The sequence below is a fragment of the Acanthochromis polyacanthus genome, chromosome 4 (genome assembly GCF_021347895.1).
Source record: "Acanthochromis polyacanthus isolate Apoly-LR-REF ecotype Palm Island chromosome 4, KAUST_Apoly_ChrSc, whole genome shotgun sequence".
In the NCBI taxonomy this organism is placed as follows: Eukaryota; Metazoa; Chordata; class Actinopteri; family Pomacentridae; genus Acanthochromis; species Acanthochromis polyacanthus.
In genome coordinates, this window is record NC_067116.1 from 19876293 (window position 1) to 19902107 (window position 25815).

At 39.4% G+C, this 25815-nt stretch overlaps 2 protein-coding genes across 3 annotated transcripts in view; one reads left to right on the forward strand and one right to left on the reverse strand.

Annotated features, from left to right (window-relative positions):
- The window catches only part of raver2 (ribonucleoprotein, PTB-binding 2), a 119230-nt gene extending 104550 nt beyond the window's left edge, over positions 1-14680 (forward strand). For both annotated transcript variants that reach the window (XM_022204531.2, XM_051947600.1), the window contains exon 17: positions 3340-14680. In XM_022204531.2, coding sequence (XP_022060223.1) covers positions 3340-3480 — 141 coding nt within the window. In that variant the 3' untranslated portion in view covers positions 3481-14680. The remainder of the gene's footprint in view (positions 1-3339) is intronic.
- jak1 (Janus kinase 1) overlaps positions 14490-25815 on the reverse strand; it is a 34859-nt gene continuing 23533 nt past the window's right edge. Inside the window, exons 17-25 of the mRNA XM_022204533.2 lie at positions 22551-22702; positions 22228-22378; positions 21269-21357; positions 20846-21038; positions 20257-20381; positions 19997-20169; positions 19120-19237; positions 18419-18529; positions 14490-16455 (exon numbers count right to left, since the gene is read on the reverse strand). Coding sequence (XP_022060225.2) covers positions 16336-16455; positions 18419-18529; positions 19120-19237; positions 19997-20169; positions 20257-20381; positions 20846-21038; positions 21269-21357; positions 22228-22378; positions 22551-22702 — 1232 coding nt within the window. The 3' untranslated portion in view covers positions 14490-16335. The remainder of the gene's footprint in view (positions 16456-18418; positions 18530-19119; positions 19238-19996; positions 20170-20256; positions 20382-20845; positions 21039-21268; positions 21358-22227; positions 22379-22550; positions 22703-25815) is intronic.

Below are 25815 nucleotides of genomic sequence, written 5' to 3' on the forward strand. Positions count from 1 at the left end.
TGTAGAAAATCAGTCTATCAAATTTTATTTTTTCCGGTGATGAATTGGGGTCTATGGAGCTAAAGCTTTCTGGAGCCAACCCTAGCGGACGGTGCGATATTGCAAGTTTTTGACACTTCCGGATGGGCTTCATTGTTGGAGCCAGATGCTACGTCCATCTTTATATACAGTCTATGCTTTCAAACACAGGTAGTCACTCAGAGACAGCCGGCCTGACAGCTGCGCAATGACTGGGGAGCGTGTAGGACGGAAAATGCGGACCGGATTTTCACAAACCTGGCATTCTCTGGAGTAAAAACGCAAACTGGATTTCCCCAAAGATTGCATATTCCCATAACAGCAAAGTGGAACTTTTATCTTTTTTTTTTTTTTTTTGCCCGTGTGATATTTGGAGTGTGGCGTGAGAGCGTGTGAATGGACTGAGTTGCACGTGTCTCACAGCCAAAGCGTGAGAGTTGGCAGCCCTGGTTTTACACATCAGTATTTTATGAGTGTTCAGCAGTGGTCAGAGGACTGTTTGCTTTAAAAATTAGTTACTAGGAGCGAATCGGAAATACCTTGTCTTTTTCTGTAGCTGCTTCAAAATAAAATGATACAAGCCACTGAAATATGAGGAATGGAAGGTTTTCCATTTGAAGCAGTAACAGGAAATACCAGTACGCATTACTACTGTAAGTGATGGAATAAGTGCAAGGGTCTTTATTTGCCACAGGTATAATTTATTACATTTTGATAAAACATAGTCAGTTTTCAAAAAATCTATTACAGTTTTAACTTGCATTTTCTTCATACATTTGACGTAGTGGCTAACAGAAGTACAGTTGTTACAGTTTTCCACATCAGTAATGGTTTTTCACTCAGTGTTATGTGATTATAGTACCCTGTGTTAGACTACGGTGGCTCAAAGGGCATTATCCATGTCTTTCTTGGTAGGCTTTCAAATCAGTTTTGTTGAAATGAACAAACATTGGACATACTAGTGAATCAAAACCACAATTAAAGGGAAGCTTGAAGTAACAGACTGATTAGTTTGTTGTCCAGATGAATTTAAAGTGATAGAAATACACATTATACTCTACATGTCCAATTATTGAAATATCAGCTTTTATTCCAGAATTTCTGATAGGTTGTATTACTGCACATTGAAACTGCTGTTGATCTGCAGAGAGTTGAGATCAGCGTGTTTTCTGCCCTCTATTCTTTACGGGCTTGTTACGGCATTTCTCTCTGAGAGGTGGAAGAAGGGCCTCAGTGCAGCTTTCATTTTTTTTCCACATTGTTCAAGGCTGTAAAACCACTCAGAGAAAGGAGATTCATAGAGTGAAAGCATGATGACGTAAACAGACCAGGGCCAGACGTGTGAGCTGAGCCTTATCTCAAGAAAGATTTACATTTGTTTGTACAGACAGCATCTGTGGCCCTCTCTCACTGCAGACTTCTATACACACAAACGCACGCACGCTCTTATTTGTATGGATGTCTTTGTGAGGACATTCAATGATGTAGTGCATTCCCTTTTCCCTTAATATAACCATAACAATTAGGTACCCAACCATAACTATTAATCTAACTGAAACATCCTTCTAAACTTTACAAAGTCTTAAAGTGTCAAACAGCCTTTTGAAGGAATGTAAGAAACTAAGGATCAGCAAAGCTGTCCTCATTTTTCCAAAATGTCCTCACTCGGTCTAAAACTCAAAGTAGTCCTCATGTCGACAGTTGAACAAGAACATACGCATACTCAAACATGCGTACAAATGAGGAAGTTTGTGTTTTTGTCAGACTTCTGGACTGCTCACCTTCTTTTTCATTTACTTATTCAGTTCTTCTTTTTAAAGATTATCTTCAGTTTTATGATTCAACCTTCTCAACGCCAAGCAGTTTCTCGATATGTTTTATTTGCTCCTGTCACATTTTTCATTGACTGTGGGTTCATTTTTCACTGCGATGTGAAGTCCTGCACCTGTATGGTAACATAACAACAAAGGCTTAAAGTAGAAAGAACTCAAAAATGGCTGCTGTGTCATACAGCACACCGATAATGTCATAAGTCAAAAAGAAAAGAAAAAAATTGTTTTATTCATTTTACAAAACTTAAAAACAATGGGGAATGAATTCTTGTCCAACAGCCCTCAGGTGTTGCCAATACTAGAAAAAAAAATGAAGATTCATAATCAGAATATAAATGTATAACAAGATACATTTTTCACTTATTTCCATACTTGTCTCTTGTTTGGTCTGTATAAACACAGCCTGCAGTTCAGCCTAATTTATTTAAAAATCCGTGAATTTTTTTCATGCAACTGTTGTTGACACCTGAGTGTGGTTTTCCAATTACACATGCAAAATGTTTTTTTGTTTTGTTTTACAGAATCTAGTTCTAGCAAAGAGTGTGTTCTCTGTGAATGCTTACTTTAGATGTAGAATGATTTTGATGAAATAATATGACTTCAACCCAAGATTTGGTTATTTTCTTCTGATGGACCTTGCACATCACACATAAATGTTGAAAATGGACTGATTCTTTCAGTTTCACAGTTTCTAACTCTGATAAATCTGTGACTTCTTAGTGATCTTTTAAAAAAAACGACATGTCTTTCAAATCTGCTGCTGGTTTTTGGGCTTTAGAGTTTGATCAGTGAAGTAAAGAAATCATCCAGTCAACATTTAAAGTCTTATTGTCTCCCCTCTGGATTAATTGTTGAAATTTCAGTGACAGTGACAGAACAACGCTATGTCACTTAAACACTCGAAACACAGTTCAAAACATATACTAATTATCAATACATCCTTCAAAAATAATACAAAATAAAGGGTTGTAGCTTTAGTTAGAAATTACTCGGGTTAATCTCCATAGTTAATGATACTGTTGGGCCTTAGCCTTAATATTTATTATAACTAAAGTTGTATTTTATATTAGTTCTGTAGATTCTTAATCCTAAACTTTTAAATTAAGTAGGTAACTTCACACTGTAAATAACACTTTCGGGTGTCAAGCTTAATATTTAAAGTTGCTCAGTTAATTTATAACACCAATATTATTTCTATTTTTCATTTTAACTTGACAAAAACAACACTTAATAAAAATGTATTGTGTATTATTATGTAAATTTAACAACTGTCAACAATAGGCTTTGGTTTAACTCATTTTCCAGGGTGGCACAGAAGATTGGAGGAACCATCTTTCAAAAGGCTTCGAGTATTACAATCCACTGCATGTATCAGAGGCTTTCCAGCTTCTAGTAACAGTAGTGTCGTCTCCATTAACACATGACCAGTGCAACAATATTCAACTTTTGTTCACCTCTTCCTCCTCTCCTTTCATTCCTGTCTCATCAGAACCAGACGAGGGGCCATAAGAGGGAGTATCCTCAGCTGGCAGTGCAGGAGGTGACTTCCTCAGACGGTGCCTACATCGGGCAGCACTCCCAGGGCCTGGGGGGGCAGTACGCTGACTACTTTAAGAGGAAGAGGCTGTAGTACGAACCAAACCACCATAAAGCCTAAAGCTTGGGGAGGGAGGCACAAACAGCTGGATGTCTACTGGATGTCACGGCTCCCTCTAGTGGCCTTTCTGTGGCTGCCATTTTGCATCCCTACAGTAGGTATTGAGTTTAGTAGAGTCAGGGTTGCAAATGGCTCAAGTGAAAGCAAGCCATAGTGCTCTTGATCTCGGCACTTATGTACTCGCACACAAACACACACATACATACACAGTGTTGCTTTTGTCCTGTTCAAGCCTTAACTCTTTAACTTAAACTGTTGTTTCTCAGTCAGTGTGTTAACTGTACTTAACTAATATTATCTTGTACATTTTTTCTAATATCATGTAAACGGAAGTAAATTGTGTCTGTACGTACAAGCTGCTTTTGTATTTGCAAGCCGGCGACCTGTCTGCCCTGCTGAAACTGCCCGAGGACTGGTGCGACAGCCAGGTGTCTCCCTCTCTGTCTCCCTTTTCAAAAACTAAAACGTGTCTGATGTCGCACACTCGCGCTTTGATTCGTCAGACGGACTGACATCTGTTTGTTCCCGCTTCACCGTCTATTCTCTTGTCCTTTCATTGCACAGGTTCCTCTTTTAAAATCTCCCAGCTGACAATTCGAGCGTGTGTGTGTGTGCATGTTTGTGTGTGTCGCTATGCTGTATCTGTAGGAAGTGTCAGCCATTTCAATCCCAAGGTTTGGGAGCACATCAGGAAAAAAGGGCCTGAACCAATCACAGCCCTTAATTGTGGTGACTTCCAATAGCTTCCCTCAATAGATGGACCTTTCTTATAAAGACTGGACAGAAAATAGAAGGTTGGTGTAAATACTGCAGTGTAATACAGAATATATAAAGCCATGCGTAATAGACAATATCATATATAATGGACTTTCCTTTGTGAGCGTATTGTATAACACGAATGAAAGGAAAAGATATATTAAATGTCTGATTTTTTTAACCTATACTGTTATATATTTGTAAGATAATAATGTTCCAAGGTAATTCAAGTCATTTATTAATACTGAATCAACATTTGTTTTGACTTAAATGTAGTTATTTGGTTTTGTTTTGAACTTTTAAGCCAAATATTAGGGCACAGTCCTCTTCTCTTCTCTTTTTTTTATCTTCTCTTTTCTTGTAAAATGTTTTTCAGGAGGTTTTGTTGGAACTCTACCAGGAGCTTTTCTTCCATATCCAGCTGCCATTTTTCATAAAGGTTTCAATCTATAAGTTCCTCCCAATCCATACTACATACTACTTAATGCAGGTCTGAGTATTCACACTGCACAAGTAACTGAATAAAGTCTGCTCCAAATGCTCAGTTATAGTTTTTGAGCTATGCTGTAGTGGGCCACTGTTTATCTCACGGGGAGCAAATTACAGGTAAAATTAAAAACTAATGGTGGATGGCAGGGAAACAACTCCCACAACGCCTCCAAAATTAAAAACATTTCTTTTTATTTTCTTTTCTCTTTTTTTGGAAAAGCAAAATTAGCTGTTACTGGGTGAAGTTTCATCTGCAGTGTAATTTGAGAGTCACAGTTTGATTGCATTTGCACGGTGCACATATTACATCACGCCCTGTCGTTATAAAACTGTGAAATGCAGATTTTTATCTCTAGCCTTTTAAAACAGTGCAATATACAGAGTGCTATATGATGTATGCAGTTAAAGTTAGTATGTAGTATAAGATTGGAACTGTCTGGATGATTTTCTGCATTTATGTTGCTTTCGGCACGTGAAATGCTACTAATATGCTGCTGTGCATGTGAATCTCTGCTCCTTCAATTTAAGTTTTTCAGTGGAAAGAAAGCAGTTTATTGCTGCTCATTTTAGCCAAGCTCAATTTCTTTTCAAGTGGCTTTTACAAAGGAACATGATACCATGTCTTAATTTTCTCCTTTGCAAAAGCTAACTCCAATATATATTTTGTGTATCTCATTTCTACTAGTGTCCTTAAATAACTTCAGTGCAGATGATTGTTTGGTGTTCATCACAGAGGAAAGAGCTTTCATATTTCAGTTTGGACACTAGGTTTAGGTACACAGGCCTCTTGTCTAACAAACCGGCAATAACTAATGCTCTTGCTGCTGTAGAAAGTTGAATGTATACGTTGTTCAGTTTGTAGTGAAAATGTTTTGCCACTCACACAGAATTATATACTCTTAACGGCTCCTACACAAGGTGACAGCTTCCTTTCTTTTCTTTCTGTTTGTGTTTTTACATTCTGCTCTTAACTGACTCTATATCTTCGAACAGAATATTACTTGCATTGCCATGGCAACCACGCTCATCACACACTGTGAAAACCAATAGAAAGCGAGATCAGATCATGTGTACACGTCAGTCCAGTCCAGATATGTGCTGTGAGTTTTTTAATCACTGAGGTAACAGCTCACTGTAAACAGGATGTACACGATGTTTCAGTGCACAGACGCAACAATGGGTGAGTGTCACTGTTCTTGTGGGAGTGGTGGCTTGCAGGAACGCTTGTCAAGGCCTGAGAAAAAGGCTAAACATTAAACTAAGGGCAATAAACAGACACACACATTCTCATGTTTTCCATTACTTCCTTGTCTGTCCTGTTCTGTGAATCAGTTTTACTGTGTGCCATGTTGCATGTCTTTTAGTTTTCTGACCATAGTGAACTGTGATATATTCTGAAACAAGTATCCATGATCCATAATGCAGAATACAGACACGAGTAAAGAAAAAAAAAAGGAGAGGATGCTGAACATTTGCACAAATACAGGAAGGAGAGGATCAGTCGCAGTGACTGCTGATCAAAGCCTAAGTGTATACACAGTCTGCAGAGTATAATTAATTTTCTCCCTTTTGTGCATTTGACAGCTCCTCTTCTATTATTTCAGACTCATTTGTGAAGCCTCCTTCCTCAGCTGTTATGGACTTACGTACGATATGGACAGTTTGCCCATAGACTTTCCCTATTATTACCATCAGTCATTTTCATTCAAAGGCACAAAACATTTGAAGTATGAGGCTGGAATCTAATTTCAGATGATTTGCAGCTTTTTCCTGCTGATCCTAAAACTTGATTTGATGTATATAACATTTTAGATGAATCCTATACGTAAAGGTAAATCATGTTTCATTTTATGCTCTAATTGTCTTTATAACAACATACACTTTCTGTTTATCATCGATTTCTGCAATATTTTCAATTTTCATTTCTTCTGAATCTGCTGACTTGTCTTTGCATGCCTGTACTAATAGGTCAGATCACCTTATATCCAAATTCTAAAATTAGCCTCCTTAAAAATGTTCACCAATCTATTATCTATACACTGCTTGATCCTCATTAGGGTGGTGGAGGGGCTGGAGTCTAGGGAGCAAAGGCAGGGGACACCCTGAACATGCCACTGCTCACATTCACACCTACAGGCAGTTTAGAATCACCAATTAACCTCAGCATGTCTTTGGACTGTAGGAGGAAGCCGGAGAACCTGATTAAAACCCATGTATGCCCTGTTATCCACTGTGCAGCCTCTTTAAAAACATTGTATTCTCTAAATTTAAATATTGTGCTCTCGAGATAAGTGTCAAAATCATGTAGTTTGACACCAAGCTAGAATCACATGCTTTCATTTTGGGTTTTTTTTTAAACTGCTTTGAATTCTAAATACGCTGCACAATGTCATTTCAGCTGTGTTGGCTTGTCATTTGCATATTTCACACCTGCAAAGTCAACAATACATTATCAGTGTGAAATTGCACAGGAGATATGTATGTTAAACATCTATGATCCGCTTTCCTATCCTTCCTTGCTCTGCTGCTTCAACCCTCAAATGGTCTGTTTGCTCAGTCTGGTGCGCTGATTTTTCCAGAAGTAAGTCCAGTAAGCACACCTTCTACCACAGGAAATGCTACAAAGAGAAAGAACCCCATATATGGTCAAATCTACTTTCCCTTGATGACATCTCTTACAATCTGTGGCTATTTGCTAAAGCAGTTTTGCATTTTTACCTTCTTAAGCACTTCTTTAAATTGTTTTTCCCCATACTGTGCTTCCCACTGCCTGATATCCTCTAAAGCAGCTGTAACTATAAACTATATACACTAAACTATAAACTTTGAGGCACTGTGGTCCTCTGGACTCTGGGCTACAGTTTGATTTGCTTGGTTGAAAACTGTCCAGTTGGACTCCAGCGCTGGCTTTCTGCCAGGTGATTGCACTCACCTCCATCACCCTGAAAGACAAGATAGAAATGTCTGTGTGTGAGGCAGAGTGTGTTATGATCGGAGACAGGGCCTCTGATGGTGGAGGTGAACAGCTGAGGCAGCAGACTTTAAAATGCACTGTTTGCTCGTCTGGTTTCCCGTCTGCCTGCTTGCCTGTCTGTCTTCCTGACTGTCTGTTTTCCACTCTAACTGTCTCCCACAATGGATTCGGGTACTAAAGTCAGTCATGCCTGAATTATTTTAGTGGTATTCCATCAGTCGCATCAGCTTTTTCCCCTACATTATGTCATTGCCATGTATACTACAGAGTCATGTGTGTGTGTGTGTGTGTGTGGATGTCAAAACAGAACACAAACCAAGAGGCAGAATCCTTTACACACAGCAAGTTATGAAAGAGCAAAAAGACAGAAGTGAGGAGTAACTGATGCTTGGAGAAGAAGAATCATGGCACTAGAATAGAATTTGCAGTATGAAAAAGTGGGCCGAGTGCAAAACCAACCCTATCTGATTTGAGTCTACTTCTCAGCTTCCTCATTTGTTTAAAATCACTGTTCACTGTTGGAAAGAAGCCACCAGTTTGACTTTTAAGCGCTCCTTCTTTAATCGTGGACAGAACAATGTTCAAATGTGGTCCGGTCTTTCCTAGTTGTCATTCTGATGCGTGACTGACAGGCTTTCAGTCTAACCGGAGTTGAGAGAAGCACCAGCTTTTGTGTGTATCAGCGAAGCTGTTTTGTTTAGTTTTAACATAAAACTTTCAAGAAAATATATTCAAAGTGAAAAATAAGGGATTACAGTTGGAATTGAAGCCACAGCAAACTGAGCTGGTAAACAAGCTTTAGAGTAGAGCTATTGTTTGTGGATTTTTCTTTACGTTAATGAGGAGTTGGAGGCTGAGCTACAGTATTTATACCTTCAAGTAGTGAGTCCCCAGTTTGATCCATGGCCTCTGGATCTTTGCTGCCTGTGATTTCCCTTCTCTCCTTTCTCACATCTCTCCATCTATCTCCACTGTAACTATCCAACAAAGGCCAAAAAAAATTTAGGAGTCGGCAGTAATTCTGTATTTACCTACTTATATTTCAGTGTTAGAGCCGTGGCTTTGGGCAGATAGCATATTAAGCAGCTTGTTGGCATTGTTAAACTAACACATTGCTTTCTTTCTCTGCCCAGCAAACAGAGAGTCTGTGTTGAGCTCGATGAAGCCAGTTGGTCTCTTTAAAGCATTAGCTGTTCTCAATTGTCAGCCTGTATCTCCACCTTCTCATTTGGGTCGAACATAACGAGTCTGCTGTGTTGTAGTTCCAGTTAACCTGTCAGCCCAGCCGTCAAACTAGAGTGGAACTGATTTGTTGTTGACATTTTCCTCTGGTCGTCTGAATCTTATTTGCATCTAATAGAAACACCTGGTGGCCTGTTTAGACAAAGCACAAACTCGAGTGAAATATGAAGCGTTAAAGGAAACATGCTCCACATACAAAACACATGCGAAGAGGAAAAGGCTACAGGCATTGACCACCTTCTAGAGCGCTGTGATGAGCATCAACCTTACAGATCATTTTAATTCTTTTTTTTTTGCTATAGGTTGTATTTCTGGATTTGGAAGCACCTTTCATTAAATGCTTGTGCTTTCATTCTGTGTTTTGTCCTTTGGCGCCAAAATGCCCATACCATCCTGGTATCTGGCACAGAGATTATTTTGAAATTCTCCCTTTCCTCTTTGCACATGTTCATCACAGACACTTTAAGAAAGATGCATCAGCCACTAATGTGCATTTCAGAAATTGTTGGTGAGCACATTTCCAGCCGTCTTCCTGTAAGTGTTCAGGCTGCCAGTCAGAGACATGAGTTCTCACAAAATAATACACCTGTGCTCCAAACGTAGCTTGTACTTTCATAATCAGGCCCCTCACACGTGGAATTACAGATTGATTAAGATGTTTGACGTGCCTTCTATCAGTCACTCCATCAGATCTGAACTTTCTTAATGGTTCTGAATTGCAGATAACGAGGTCTGAGCTGGTGTTTACTTCGACTGCCGCTCTGTGTTTGTGTGCTGGATCCACTAATTGTGTGTGCGTCTGGGGGTGTAGCTCTCTAGAAATGTGCTCCTAGCAGGTAATGTTGGTAAGGAGAGACAGGCTGCAAGAAAGAGACGAGTAGAAAAACAACTCCAGCTGCACAGCCAGCAGGGATTTCTCTCTCTTTTCTTTTTATTTTACTTTCTCCTCTTCTGTCTACTCCCTCAGTGAAGTGTTGGTTATGTCTGCCAGACTCCTGCATGTTGCACATACCTGTAGAACTACCACACACACCCTCCGACACACTGGAAATGTCTCCTCTGTGTTCTGGTGTTTGTATTAGATGGACTCTTACGGGCCGTTTTGCCCTTCTAGTCTCACGCAGCTCCCCTGCTGCGGTTCAAATCTTTATGAATTCATTATAATGCTCATGTTTTTATGCTTATTATTGTCTCCCCTGTGGAGTAAGTCATCGTGCTCATTCGGAATCAACAGAGGAAATAATCCTGATGTGCGTTTTAAAGGTCAGCTGACAGACATCATTCCTGCCTCCCTGGTGAACAGATATCTGACAGCAGTCTAATTGCAGACACATCAGGTGACAGTTACCTCAGTCGTGATCTGTGCAAACATGGCTTTGTGAAAAATATTTGTCAGAGTCGACACAAATCCAAGAAACTGCATGTAAAAGTTGGACAAGGCGACCGTAATGTCACCCCTAGCTACAGTTTGCACCGGTACTATAGTGACCTGTTAATCACAAGGTTGACTCACCCTAAAACATACACTACTTTATTGGATATTTTATTGTAAATTAGGCCATAATTTAGAAAATAAACATCAAGTTGTATTTCAGGAAGACATACAATGAGTCATTGAGGCCATAAACTTTTCAGAAAAATGTTTACAAATGCAAAAAAATCACGGAAGAAGTAGGATCAGTGTCTCATAGTCTTCCATACTATCTTTTCACCCTCTGCTGGACATTAGAAATAATGCAGGTTGAAATCACAGTGTTAGTGTGACTGGATGTAGACTGTGGGTATCAGCCTGCCATTGGCTACGCACTTCACGTTATTTTGTCCTCCACTTCTGATATCCATGTGCTAATGTTTTCTAAATCACCCTCACTACAGGAAACTAGAGCTTGTGAGCAGCAACCTACCACAATGAACACTTCCAGCTTTTGGGAAAGTTTGAATTGTGCAATAGAACAGTGCTGCTCGTGGTTTTTCAGTGATTTATCTATGTTGATGACAGTGCTTGCCTCCTTCGGTGACACCAAAACAATTTCCACCCATCGTTACTTTGAGCGAAGTCTGCCTGTGTATCCTATTCTTAGCCCCACCCAAGCAGATTGTGATTGGTTTAAAGAAATAGAAACACACCAGTCAGACCATTCTACACTGAGCTGTGTCACTGCTGGAGAATGGTCTGACACTTCATTTTTCAAATCCAGCCTAAGTCAAGCTTTTATATACACTCAATGGCAAAGACCAACAATGTTGTTCTTACCCAAGATTCAGTGTTACTCAAACATTAGGAAAAGTGTTGTGCAGTGTTTTCAGCTTCGGAATAGTAATATCGGGTTCTGCGTACTCGTTAGTAAGATGGTTATGACTGGTTTTGTCCTTTCATTGAATTTGTTGAGAAGGAAAAAGTGTAGAATATCTCCAGTATCTCACAAGATTTGTTATTTCTTTTGAATTTTAAAATGTCATTTAGATGAAAAAGTGATGATCTTTAGTGAAATGCCTGTGAAGGGCTGGCAACCTGTCTAGTGTATATCTGCCTTTCATGTAGATAGGTGTTGGAAAAAGTACTAATGTCTTGAGTAAAAGTAAAGACCGGAGTGTAAAACACAACAAGTCTTGCATCTAAAATGTGTCTTAAGTAAAAGGAGATGTGTCGTCGGCCAAAAATGAATTATCAAAGCAAAGCTTTGCAGGCAGAAGGGCTTCTTCACATGTAACTATCATATATTTTGATATTATTAGCAACACATTTACATTGACCCAAGTGAACCTTTAACCCTTTTACACAGCACAGCTCAGGTGTGCTTCACCGGTTGTTGCATTTGATGTCACACACAGTTTTACTCGATGTCAGGGTGTTCTATTCTAGGGTGCACCAGCAAAGATGTCAGTTTGTTCACGTAAATATCGAAGATCTAAATGTGGATATAATCCATGAATCTGGCAAATAGCTGCTGTTGCGTCAAAGTGAGACTGGGCTCTGAGTTTAATACAGGGATTAGTAAATTGTCTTTTTAAAAACCGTCAAAATTATATTTTGACATGAGCCGCCTGAATGCTCGATTAGTTATACTCTGTGTGAGGACAGAAAGACATATTAGGGAAAATGGTGGTGGTTCATTCTCTAATTTTGCGTCCTGCATTTGGAAACAAGTATACCAGGTGGCGCTGCAGAGTCAAGGAAGGCAGCACATTAGCCAGACAGTTTCTGCCTTTTGTGGGCAAAGTCTTGACATGTCTTTTTTTCTCTCTCTGTCCATTCACCACAAACAGCTTTTTTATCTTTCCTCATGGCTGGTTTCCCATCCAGTCAGATTTTGTAGAAATACAGGACAGGTTTGGTTTGATCCTCATTAGGGTGGTGGAGGGGCTGGAGTCTATCCCAGCTGAATTATAGCAAAGGCAGGGGACACCCTGAACATGCCACTGCTCACATTCACACCTACAGGCAGTTTAGAATCACCAGTTAACCTCAGCATGTCTTTGGACTGTAGGAGGAAGCCGGAGAACCTGATTAAAACCCATGTATGCCCTGTTATCCACTGTGCAGCCTCTTTAAAAACATTGTATTCTCTAAATTTAAATATTGTGCTCTCGAGATAAGTGTGCCTGCATTAAATTTACAGCTTTTCTTAATGCACCTTAGCATATGCTAAACTTTGCATTTTTCTCATTTCATCTTTATGCGTGCGGTTCTTCACGTCTCAAAGTGTCTCAGTACAGCAAGACTTCCTACCTTCCTCAACTATTTGTCCTGAAAGAATCAGTTTTATGTGATGTTGCAATATTCTCTTCAAAACTGCCTCCACAGTTTCAGTATGAGATTATAAAATACAGATAGTTCTACAATATTTCCAAGTCTGTGATTAACTACTCCTGTAGGTCATCAGGCCCTTTTATACTGAGGAATGTTTGTTCTTTAGCAGTCAGACTGATGAGTGAAGGGCAGTGTCTTTTTTTTTCTGTGCCTCCAACTAGACGCTACGTCCTCATGATGATTGTACACAAAAGGGGCCTGGTTCCCTGAAAATAACAGCACAAATCAAGCTAACATCTTGACCTGTCAGTGAGCCAGCTGCAGTTTGCATCTTGGGGGAAGAATTCGGCATAAACTTGGTGCAAATGCAGCTTTTTTTTTTTCTTTTCTTGTTTCTGTTCTTTAGCTGTTAATGAAAGTGTGATACTGGCATGAAAAAAAGACAATTTTATTCTTGGAGAGTGCTCGTTTGTATCAGAACAGAAAAATCCTATCTGTCGTCTTGTGTGGTTTAGCTGTGGTTTGTTTGCTGTCGACTTAACACAAACACAAACCTACAGAGCCCCTCTGGTGGCATGGTAAAAAATAAATAAACTGTGGCCACAATATAGCTATAACGTCTGCACGAAATAAAAAGCACTTTTTAAGATGATTTGAAGCTGAAGCTCTGAACAGAATGTGGTCCGGACCAGGGTTGGTCTGCAGCATAAGTTAGCATGGTGATCTAGCCAGCTTAAAACAGCGACACCTTAGTGACACAGAAAACTCCGGTTTTATGCGTAACATACCTCGCTTAGTAGTATGCCTACACCCCTCAGCTGTTCTTGAAAAGTGTCTTGATATGTGTGCAGGGCTGCAGCTCCTACAGACACAAATGAGTTTACGGATACATATTAGCACAACAAAACAACGTGTAGTAACAGTTTACAAAAAAGTTTGTAAATCGGGTGACACGTCAACAGATAAGCTACCCGTTGCAACAAAGTATCAAACATAGGCCTAAATAACTGCCTAAATGCAGAATAACAAGATATGGACTAGAACAGCTAAGAAAAGACACTCACCTTAGGAACATCACGTAGGTCCGGGGCCACTATTGCAGGTTGTAGAGACGGTGCGCTTGATTTGCTTACCCAGCTGTCCAGGAATGATATTAATAGTATTTCGTGCGCACGTTGTACCTAATCCGTGTCCACAAATGAGTATTTCATGCAAACGAATTAGTATTTTGTGCGCACGTTATAGTTATATCGTGGCCACAATTTATTTATTTATTCCATGTCACCAGAGGGGCTCCGTACAAACTCAATCAGTTCAGGTTAAAATCCAGACCTTTTTCTGTTCTTGTGTAAACGGAGCTTCCTCTCAGCTTCAGTGTGTTGCCATTGTACCAGTATGTATCCTGCATATTACACAAGGCCAGCGGGAGGCTGGACTTCGCAATAGTGAATGACTGTGTGTGTGTTGATCACAAAGCTTTGCAATACTGAAGTATTTCTGATTCTCTGACACGTTTTAATGGCTGTAGATAAATCTAGATTTGCCGTGCATATTGCTTTGTAAACAGCGTTTGCTTTTCAAGTTTGTGGATTTTTTTCTGACCTGAAATATACTGTAGATTTTGCTAAATTTTATATCACACCGACATTGATATTGTTTTACTGTGAATAGGTATTTGTAGAGCAACTTTAGCATGCCTACTTACAACTGTAATATATACAACAAACTGTTTTCAGTAGTTAATAATATTGCATTTGGACTGACACAAAACACAAGAAACATTGATTTTATTTATTTTTTCATTGTGTATTTATGGATACTTTTGCCTTCCATACTTTCATCTTATTTTTTTGTTGAAAAATATATATATATTTCTTTTCTCTTATTTAGAGCAGAAGGAACTGTCTTTTACATTCCTCAATAAAATGTGGACTGAAGTGCTTTTTGTCCTCTTGACGGCCCCTTTGTTGTCATCTTTTTTTTGTCAACATTCACAGTTGCATCACGTTGAACTGACCGTTTCTAAAATTGCTATAAGACTTTTTGGCTCGACATCAACACCAGAAAGAAACCCTCTGCTCAAATGTGATTACATTATTATAATTGTTTCATGTCCTTACAAGGATTTCTATATTTTTTGGAATATGAAAAAAAAAAAAGAAAACATGAAATGCCCTGCAAATAACCAGTAAAGCCACTGACCTTTCTTTCTTCTAACCCTGTGTACGATCAAAAACCCCTCCATACACAATCTGCAGCAGCTCCTTGCAATGCTACATACCAATATTATCAATAGACATTTCATAGAGTATTAATGGGTCTGGCATAGCTCAACTTGTGTGTAAAGCTACATAACAGCAAAATGAGAGGATAAGTGACGTTATACTGCCCTCAAGTGCCTTTCACAGGTACTCACTGGTTTAACAAGTGCTGCTGTAGGATTTCGGCGGCTAACATTCATAATAAAACATCCATTACGTGATTTCTCATGAAATACTACTAGGGAGTCTTAACCCAACAAAGAAACAAATATCAATTAACTGTTCCTGTGCAAATGCAGTTGAACAGCTCCTTCACAGAGAGAAAAAAAACTCTATGCGATCAAGTTCTCAAATAATTGGTCCAAAAAAATCCTTAAAATTGTCTCATAATTCCCTTAAATTTAACAGACAATGTCTTATAATAACTAGTTTTGTCCAACCTACAGTCAAAACAAACAAAAGCCAAAAAATGCTCGCAATTAAGATTCTAAAAGCATTGAATCTTTCCATGTTAGTTTTAAAATAAAAGCAATGCAAAGAAAGGGATACTGCGGACTGATTACTGGCTCTAACATAATGCCACTTCTCAGTGACTGCATTTGCACATCATGAACAGCAAATCCAGACATTTCACAGGGAACTCCATGGCTCTAAAAAAAAAATGCATTTTTTCCAGGCAATTTTCTCAAACAGCGGAGTCCATGAAACAAACAGCAGCGGCAAGAAAGACCACATCTTCTGTGTCTCTGCTAACATCTATGTTCCATCTTCATCATCCCATCCACTCCAGCAGTTCTTACATGATTTATCAGAGGTCCGCTCTGCATTCGAGGAATGCCGCACGACCGTTGAACGGGTCCTTTCTTGGCTCGTTTTCCTTCTTTCCAGCATCCGTCAGTGGGAGAAATATCAGCCACACAATTACAAGGTCCTCAGAGCAAAATAAGCCTGACAAAGTCCACATGAGTTTGACATTTCACTTACAGTGCAGACAATTCAATGTTCTTGATACAGTTGGATGTAGAAATCAGATCATATATAGAATGGGCTAAGGCTACAACATTTCTTTAAACCCAAATCCTCTTAACTCAAAATGGGAAATTTCAGAGTAATATTACGCATATAAAATGTTTAAAAAAATATGGCAGACTGAAATTATGGTTAGACTTTGAGTTTTGCCATGCCATGGTTAGGGAAGGTGTATATGCCACTATGAAGAAGCATGGCTTTAGTCTCTCAGTACAGTGAAGCTGCACTAGCGGATGCTGACCTGGGGCCAGTTTTGCTGTTTTCGTCTGGTCTCAAGTTAGCAGGCGAACTCAGCTTCACTCCCAGAACCTCATATAATGGGAGGTTTAACTGTTGCTTATGGATTGGAGCTGTTGCTGCATGGTGGTCAGCTCCTCGATCAGACGCTTGAAGGTGATTCTCTTGTCAGGCATCTGCTCCCAGCATCTGCGCATCAGCTCGTACACCTGTCAGACATGGACTTTGTTAGACTGCAGCTGGTAAAGACATAAAACCTAACAGATACAAGGTGCAGCAGCAACACACAGAGACGCTACAAGTGTAATAACGGCAGCAGCTTTTATGCAAACAGGTTGGTCACACTTATTGAGGTGTTTTGCATTTATTGCTCAGACTGTTAAAAGTAAGAATGCACTCATGTGGATGCTTGTTGTTCCAAATTTAAAATTTGTACACTCCAACTTTATGCTAAAACTGTCTAGGATCATATCTATGCAAGATAAAACAAAGCCAAAGACTGTGCACTGTCATGTAAAACACTGCAGGGATACTCACACTACTAGTAACATTTCAGGTGCAAAACTATCAGTATGACATGCTTGGTATTATCAATCTGCCCTTCAGAATCTAACAGTAATGCAGTGGTCGATAAAGCTTAGAAAATTAAGTCACACAGGTTCGCCTAAGGACAATTCACTGGAACCCTTTTTTTCCAGATGTTTCTACTGAACCCACTGGTCTTTCCAAAAAGGAGCAACTAGAAGAGCTGTAACTGAGGATTTGTCATGAACAGTTCCAGACTTACAGCCTTCAGTCTGAGCTGACCTGTTCATAACACCGTGGTCATGTCATGTTTGAGATAACATAATTATGAATAGAAAAGGTCTCTTTTTTTATTACATTTTTTTTTGAAAGATTGAAGGTAAATGTCAAAATTTCACAGATGGAGTGTCTTACAAGCCCAGCTCTTCAGTAAGCATTTTAACATGATTATACTTTATTCAAATTACACTCCTGTAAAGCAGTTGTTAATACTACTTAAAAAAAAATCATGTTTAAGGCTTTCTGATTTGTTAAGAGTTCTTTGGTGACAAAATGAGTCTCTTTTGGCACCAAACAAACTCCAGGCCACTGTCCAAGTGCAACAGTAATGAGACAGCCGGAATCTCCAGTAATGAGAAAGAAGCAGCAGCATGAGAAGAGCGACATCTGCTGCTGAATGTCTCAGTGAAAACGTGGCATTAGAACAGCAGGTTCAGCCCTCTGCCACATTTGACAGATTTACACAGCTAAGGTTTAGTTCAAGTTGAAACTTGAGTTGGACTTTGAACAGTTTGGGAAAATGAAAATCACATTAAAACGGACAACCAACATTATCCTTGTTAATGACTACCAACATGAACAAGGATACTGATTCTATAAAGTTCTAATAGTTTTTTTTTCCATACTGTGTGCAAATTAAATATTAGGGATGAGTGCCAACACTGCTCCATCTAGAATGAAAACTATTTGCATGTCCTGACTCTGCTGGGGGACAATGAAGACATTTCAGTGTGTGAGTTACTAATGCCTTTAGTAACTCTGCTCTTCCCTGTTTCCTCTTTGACAGCACCAAATTGTTTACCATTAGCTCGCTGCTATCCAAATGCACTTCAGCTTTGAACCAAAGTTACATACACTCTGAAAAAAAAATCTCATGAAAGAAAATGCAAACAGAAGTTGGTTGATCATGGCATTAATTCTCCAGACAGATGCAGCAGAAGAGAATGCAATGAAATAAATAAATATCAGTTGAACCTTTAACAAAAAACATGAAAGAAAACCTGTTGGAAAATTCGTGTAATTTTTTCGGAAATGTTTCCTGTCTTTTCACACATCTGCTGCAATGGCAATTAAAGCCACATGAGCCGGATGCTGCTGTACGTCATCACTTATGGGTTAAATTTGTTTCTTTTGTATTTCGTCACATTTTATGGTTTAACTTTTCTTTCTCAATCTTTCATAATTGTCACATAAAAAAAGCATTCTCTCTATTCCTCTTGAGGTTAAGCATTTTAACTCCGTTGCTGCTGTTTCAGTTTTCATGTGCATTTATCTTGTGAATAAAAATAATTCTCCAGAGCAAATGTAAAGGAGCCTTAGTACATGACATTGTCTTGTGATGTGTTATGCTGCTAATGAGACTCTTACATGCTCAGAGCAGCCCTCGGGGCGTGGCAGCCTCCTTCCTTCTTGCAACACCTTCACCAATCGGATGATTGTCATCTGACCTTGAGTTCGACCAATCATATCGAGATAGCGCTGTGTGGGTGAAGACAAGGACAAGTTACAAACGAAACACACAGCATTTTTCTGTACATTTAGATGTGAAATGAGGAAATACAACACAATTTAAAGAGAATTGTGCTGAATGAATGGAGCATTTATGACACGCAGTCGTTTAATCTTTGCTATGTTACCTTTAATGGTCTTTTTGATGTCTCTCTTTTCAACATTCACTTAACCTGTGCGCTCTGTATTACTGATCTTCCTCCAGTAGGAGTGATGGGTAAATCTAAATAACAGTGGCAGATAAAAGCCTGATGCAAATGAGAGATCTTCATGATAAACTAAGCTCTTAGTGTTGGCACAGGCTGTAAGTTTGGAAAGCTCCTGGTGGAGTCTGTCATCTGCTGCTCTGGCTAAAGACCAACACCATCTGCCACATACAAATGACTGTTTGTAATGCTGTGAAGAATTCAGCTATTTCTGCAAACCAATCAAGTATGAGTTATGTATATTCAATGAAGAGTCATCAACCAAATTTCTCAAAATATACAGTTTGGATTAGACGCATTCCCCGCTTGCCTGTGTAAGAGTGACTATAAAAAGGAGAAAAAAGGGGCACTGACCGCCATCGGGCTCTTGGAGGAGTCGCAGTAGGTGATGAGTTCGTACATCGTCACGCCGAAGGACCAAACGTCTGAAGCGAGGTAAAACTTACACTGAGTCAGACATTCTGGAGCATACCTGAAACACAAAACAAATATTAAGTGTAAATTCTTTTCATTTTTTAATTTTTCTCTGATGGAATCATTGAAACACGACTAAAAAGAATAATCATGCATTTTGGTTCTTTCATAGATGTAGCAGCCTTCTAAAAATATGACAAAATCTGCTGAGTACAAATACTGAAAAGACAAAGGGAACATTTGTCTAATTTTCTTGAATGCAAACTATCTCCAAACACCACGATGATTGTTGGAAATCAGCTTGATGCAAACATCTTTTCAACCCGTCTAAGGGTAAATTTTAAATATCTACTGTATACTGTTATTAGGATCACTTGCAAGTACTCCAGAAGTAAATACAGACCATTTTCATAACTTAACCGGCTGCTTCAAGCTACTCCATTCGACTCGTCCTCCCTCTCTGTTTAATGCCTAATTCTCTGTCATTCACTATTTTACTCGGTCCTTGAGGCTGAGGTCCTTGACTGACACCAGAGTCAATTTATTGCTAGAAAGAATTTCAATTTATCATCTGCAGGATGAAAAACACTTTTTAATGAAATCTCTTGCTGGGATGGATGGCCACTTTTTCCATATATCCCTCATCAACTCATTTAATTCTCTTCTGGTGCCTCCTATTATATTTATTATCCTCTCTTCATTCTCACCTTCTTTTCTTTTCAGCTCTCTCTCTTTTAACAATAAGATCTCAGCCATACGTTCAAGTGCAAGGCAGTAAAATTTACATAGCCTTCAGCTTTCCCTCCTCTTGACTCACCAGAAAACAGGGCTGTCGTGGTCGTCCTTGACAGTGTAATATCCCTCGTTGTCCTTGATGGTCTTGGTGAGACCGAAGTCTCCGATCTTCACTGTCCTCTCATTCTCCACTAGCACATTTCGGGCAGCCAGGTCCCGGTGGATGTAATGTCGAGATCCCAAATAGTCCATTCCCTGAAATGAATAAATAAGCAGGGTAATCTCTGACAGATTTAAAGTGACTGAAGTCTCAGACAACAGTTCTGTAGAAAGAAGTGTTACCTTGCATATCTGAGCAGAGTAGCTGAGAAGGGTGCTGAGGTCGGTCTTGCTTTTGTTTCTGGGTAGATACTCCTTCAAACTGCCCATTGGGAGGTACTCCATGATCAGCTTAATAGCCTGACCACCTACAAACACATATACAAATGCAGTCAGAGACAGACATTAAGTCATCATCATTGATTGTCCTTATAGTACACGCTAATCCCAGTTTGTGCCTCTCACTTGTTACCATTATACTTAACTCACAGAATTTTGAAGATTTTCTGCAAAACAGTTACCCAATTTAAAAAAAAAACTCGAACAGTTCAAACTCAAATCAAGTCTGAAAGTATTTTTCTACTCCTGCATCCCAATCAACACACTTTAACAAAACTACATTCGTTTTCAAGTTTCATTGAAAATCTTAAACTGAAAAATACTACACTACATAAAGTAAAACATTGCTCTAATATGTGTGTTTATAAGAAGTGACTCAATCTAAAATTTTGATTTGTATTTTTTCAACACAATAGACTTTGATGTGTCTTCTTCTGAACAGGTGTATAGGAGTGTTTGTGTGCATTTCTGTACTGTACTCCTTCTGTCTTACCTTCCTCTTGACAGATACCCTTGTATTTGACAATGTTTTCATGGTAGAGTTCCTTCAAGATGTTAATCTCACTGGAGAGGGTGCTGCTCTGTTCCTCCTGGTTCTCAGGCTTAAGCGACTTCACTGCCACCAGCTCGCCTGTTCTGTCTCCCCGTGGATCATAGCGGCACAACTCCACCTTACCAAAGTGACCCTACATGACAAACAAACTAAATTTAAATGACTGAAAATGCACAATAACTGCTTCCTGTTGAAGTAATTCAACAGGCCTTGCTTAGCTACTTTATTTCAAAAATTATTATTAATGCATTTGGTCTTTACAAAATGGTCAGGTCATTCTGTGCACCTGTTTGATCATTGGTATCAACACTAGGATCTGTTAAACAGAGATGAACACAAAATCACAGAGCAGCACAAGTTTACCTCTCCCAGTTCTCTGATCTTCCTCAGGAATCTCTTTTCAAACACAGTTGGGTCCACCTCTGTTGTCGGCTGGGGTCTGATAGATGGGTCTGAAAGATAGAAAGAGGAACAAACACATCAAGCACGCTGGATAAAACATGGCTTTTCTTCAACATAAACACACTTGCGTCATAGGAAGTCTATTGTGGTTGACAGTGCCAAAGTGTTCACTAGAATTTTCTATGGTTATGCAACTGTTTACTTGCTCTCGTTTCAACACAAACAGCTACTTACAGAAATACAATTTGGTATTTAAGCAAAAACTCATTTCACATCACTACTATCAATTATAAAATGTCAATAGCATAAAAACATAGTTTTTCAACTGACTCCAAGCTTTTCAGGTGCTTATAGAACCTGTGGCAGACTAATACAAATATTAAGGTGATTTTGTAGGTACTTTGGAATTTTAATATAAGAAGATTAAGCTTTCTACTAAACTTTGTTTAATAAAATTGGCTGCAGTATCCAATTTTGGCCAGCAGGTGGAGGAACTGAGTCTAATATGTTGCAGTGGGGCCCAGCGGAGGGGCAGATCAGTGATAATGCACCCAGTGAACTTCCTCATGAACATCTGAGTTGAGTAAACAAGTTTCTCTCTTTACAAGGCTGCTGCTAGGTGAGATACAAAACATGCATATCATTCAGGTCATATTCCAACTGTAAACAGCAATACTTGACTTTTGAACCACTATGGTCTTTTAACTGCTGTGCAATTCTGTACTACTGACTGGCATTTTTAGATTTTTTCAGTTCTAAGATGCTAAAGGCATAAAAGTTGGCACAATGGCAGTAAAACTGCTGAAACCAAATGCTGCCTGAGGTTTTGCTTCACATTTGCAACCTATGCCTTATGCATTATTATGCTATGCAACTACAGTATATAAAATAAGCAGTGCAGGTGTTCTTCTCACACATACTTGTTTCTTCTAGCATGTCTATGTCTCTGACGATAGCCCTGAAGAAAGGTCTCTTCTTGGGGTCGTAGTTCATGCAGTGGGTCATGAGTTCAGCCAGCTCTTTGCAGTCTGGTGTGGCCAGTTGGCACTCGGTTTCATAAAACCTCTCCTTCTGCTCAGAACAGAGACACGAAAACAGACACACAAATGAGGAGATGCATGAAAAGAGAGTTAATGTGATTATTGGTATGGAACGTCTCTCCAGGTGGTGAAACAATAGAGGGCATTAGCTTGGATGTATTTACGATCATATGCAGTCGTCTGTGTTCATGTGGGTCTCCTACCTCTGTGAGTTTCTTGTCTTTGAGGGGAGTCTCTCCATCATAGCAGATCTCCCACAGGGTGGTACCAAATCCCCATTTGTCGGCTGCGACGCTCAGGGCGGACACACTCTTCACACACTCTGGAGCAATCCATGGGATACGATGCACACACTCTGCAGATACATGTAAACTTGAGCAACACTTACATTTTACGAGGACAGATTTGGCATCATAAACACATTTTAACAGTTTTGGGAGCGGTGTGAAATCTGTGGGTTGGAACTCTCAGAAAATAATTTTCTGATGCCCTGAGGTAAAATGCAAACAAGTGCACCTCACTGCTTTACTGGAATACACTAACCTGACTGTCGACAACAGCTTCAAAGGCATACATTTTCTCTTTAAAATGTGATTATGGGAGTACTTCCTCTTACCAAGTGTGAAATACAGACTAAACTTTAAAACAACCATAAACAACATCTATCCACTGACAGTCAACTAAAAACATATTATCACCACACCAACTGTATCTGCCTCAACATTTAAATTTCTATTTTTGGATCCTACATTATTTCTCTTTATATTTGTCATCTCTTTCAAGTCTGTCTGTCGTACAGGAGGGATCCCTCCAATGACACTCCAATTTCTCCCCTGTTTCTGTTCTTGGGTTTTTGATGTTGTTTTTCTTATTTCTTTCCTCATTGATTTGTCCTGGGTCTAAGTGCAGACGGTAACATACGTTTTGCAGACTGCAAAGCTTTTGTGCTGTCTACACAAAAGTGACTTGACCTAAGCATGTCCATTTTATATTTAGATTTCACTCTGGATATCACATATCAATCGCTAGCATAATGTTAGATATTTTGTTCACATCTTTCTGTGTGGAGTGTGCATGTTCTCCCTGTGCATGCGTGGGTTGCAAAGGTGCTCCTAGTATACAGTCCAAAAACAGCCTGAGGTTAACTGGTGATTCCAAATTGCCCATACACACGTGGACAAAATTGTTGGTACCCCTCAGTTAAAGAAGGAAAAACCCACAATTCTCACTGAAATCACTTGAAACTCACAAAAGTAACAATAAATAAAAATTTATTGAAAATTAAATAATCAAAATCAGCCATCACTTTTGAATTGTTGATTAACATAATTATTTAAAAAAACAAACTAATGAAATAGGGCTGGACAAAAATGATGGTACCCATAACTTAATATTTTGTTGCACAACCTTTTGAGGCAATCACTGCAATTAAACGATTTCTGTATTTGTCAATGAGCGTTCTGCAGCTGTCAACAGGTATTTTGGCCCACTCCTCATGAGCAAACAGCTCCAGTTGTCTCAGGTTTGATGGGTGTCTTCTCCAAATGGCATGTTTCAGCTCCTTCCACATATGTTCAATGGGATTCAGATCTGGGCTCATAGAAGGCCACTTTAGAATAGTCCAACGCTTTTCTCTCAGCCATTCTTGGGTCTTTTTGGCTGTGTGTTTTGGATCGTTGTCCTGTTGGAAGACCCATGACCTGCGACTGAGACCAAGCTTTCTGACACTAGGCAGCACATTTCTCTCCAGAATGCCTTGATAGTCTTCAGATTTCATCGTACCTTGCACACTTTCAAGACACCCTGTGCCAGATGCAGCAAAGCAGCCCCAAAACATTACTGAGCCTCCTCCATGTTTCACCGTAGGGACAGTGTTCTTTTCTTCGTATGCTTGGTTTTTGAGTCTATGAACATAGAGTTGATGTGCCTTACCAAAAAGCTCCAGTTTGGTCTCATCTGTCCAAAGGACATTCTCCCAGAAGCTTTGTGGCTTGTCAACATGCATTTTTGCAAATTCCAGTCTGGCTTTTTTGTGAGTTTTTTTCAGCAGTGGTGTCCTCCTTGGTCGTCTCCCATGAAGTCCACTTTGGCTCAAACAACGACGAATGGTGCGATCTGACACTGATGTACCTTGGCCTTGGAGTTCACCTTTAATTTCTTTGGAGGTTGCTCTGGGCTCTTTGGATACAATTCCAACGATCCGTCTCTTCAATTTGCCATCAATTTTCCTCTTGCGGCCACGTCCAGGGAGGTTGGCTACTGTCCCGTGGGTCTTGAACTTCTGAATAATATGAGCCACTGTTGTCACAGGAACTTCAAGCTGTTTAGAGATGGTCTTATAGCCTTTACCTTTAAGATGTTTGTCTATCATTTTTTTTCGGATGTCCTGGGACAATTCTCTCCTTCGCTTTCTGTTGTCCATGTTCAGTGTGGTACACACCTTTTCACCAAACAGCAGGGTGACTACTTGTCTCCCTTTAAATAGGCAGACTGACTGATTATGAGTTTGGAAACACCTGTGATGTCAGTTAAATGACACACCTGAGTTAATCATGTCACTCTGGTCAAATAGTTTTCAATCTTTTATAGAGGTACCATCATTTTTGTCCAGGCCTGTTTCATTAGTTTGTTTTTTTAAATAATTATGTTAATCAACAATTCAAAAGTAATGGCTGTTTTTGATTATTTAATTTTCAATAAATTTTTATTTATTGTTACTTTTGTGAGTTTCAAGTGATTTCAGTGAGAATTGTGGGTTTTTCCTTCTTTAACTGAGGGGTACCAACAATTTTGTCCACGTGTGTAGATGTGAAGGTGAGTGTGCTTGATTGTCTTTCTCTTTATGTGGCCCAGTGGCAGACTGGCAACCTGTCCAGGGTGTCCCCTGCCTTCGCCTTAAGTCAGCTGGAATGGACTCCAGGCTCCTCGCAACCCTACAGATTTTTAAGTGGAGTATAGATAATGGATAGATGGATGGGCATTCAGTTTGTTAAATCGATCGCTACATAAATATGATCTCTAACCAGGCTCTGACAAAAGTTCTACACTGTAGAAACAAATCTCAGGGCGTGACCTTACGGATGTTGCCAACACACTCTCACCATACAGGAATCAACAATAAAATACAGAGCAGCTCTGACAGGCTGGCTGGCGGGTAGCTGACTAAAAATGTTGACTGACTGTCTCTATCGAATGTTAAAAGGTTTGGCATGGGCTTGCCAAAATATATCACTCTGACTGGAAGATGGACTAACTGATGTGATGACCTTCATGGCCTCTCTATAAATCCATAAAATCAGATGAAGGGTATATGTTAGGAAGCAGTGAGGGAGTAAAGATGGCGAGAAACAGTGGGCGAGTTGAATAGAGGCAGAAATGGGAGCGGGAAAGGAGATAATTGAGTTTAAGGACAAAAGAGAGAAAAAAAATGAGTGAAAGAGAGCAATAGATTTGAGGGTTTGAGTGAAA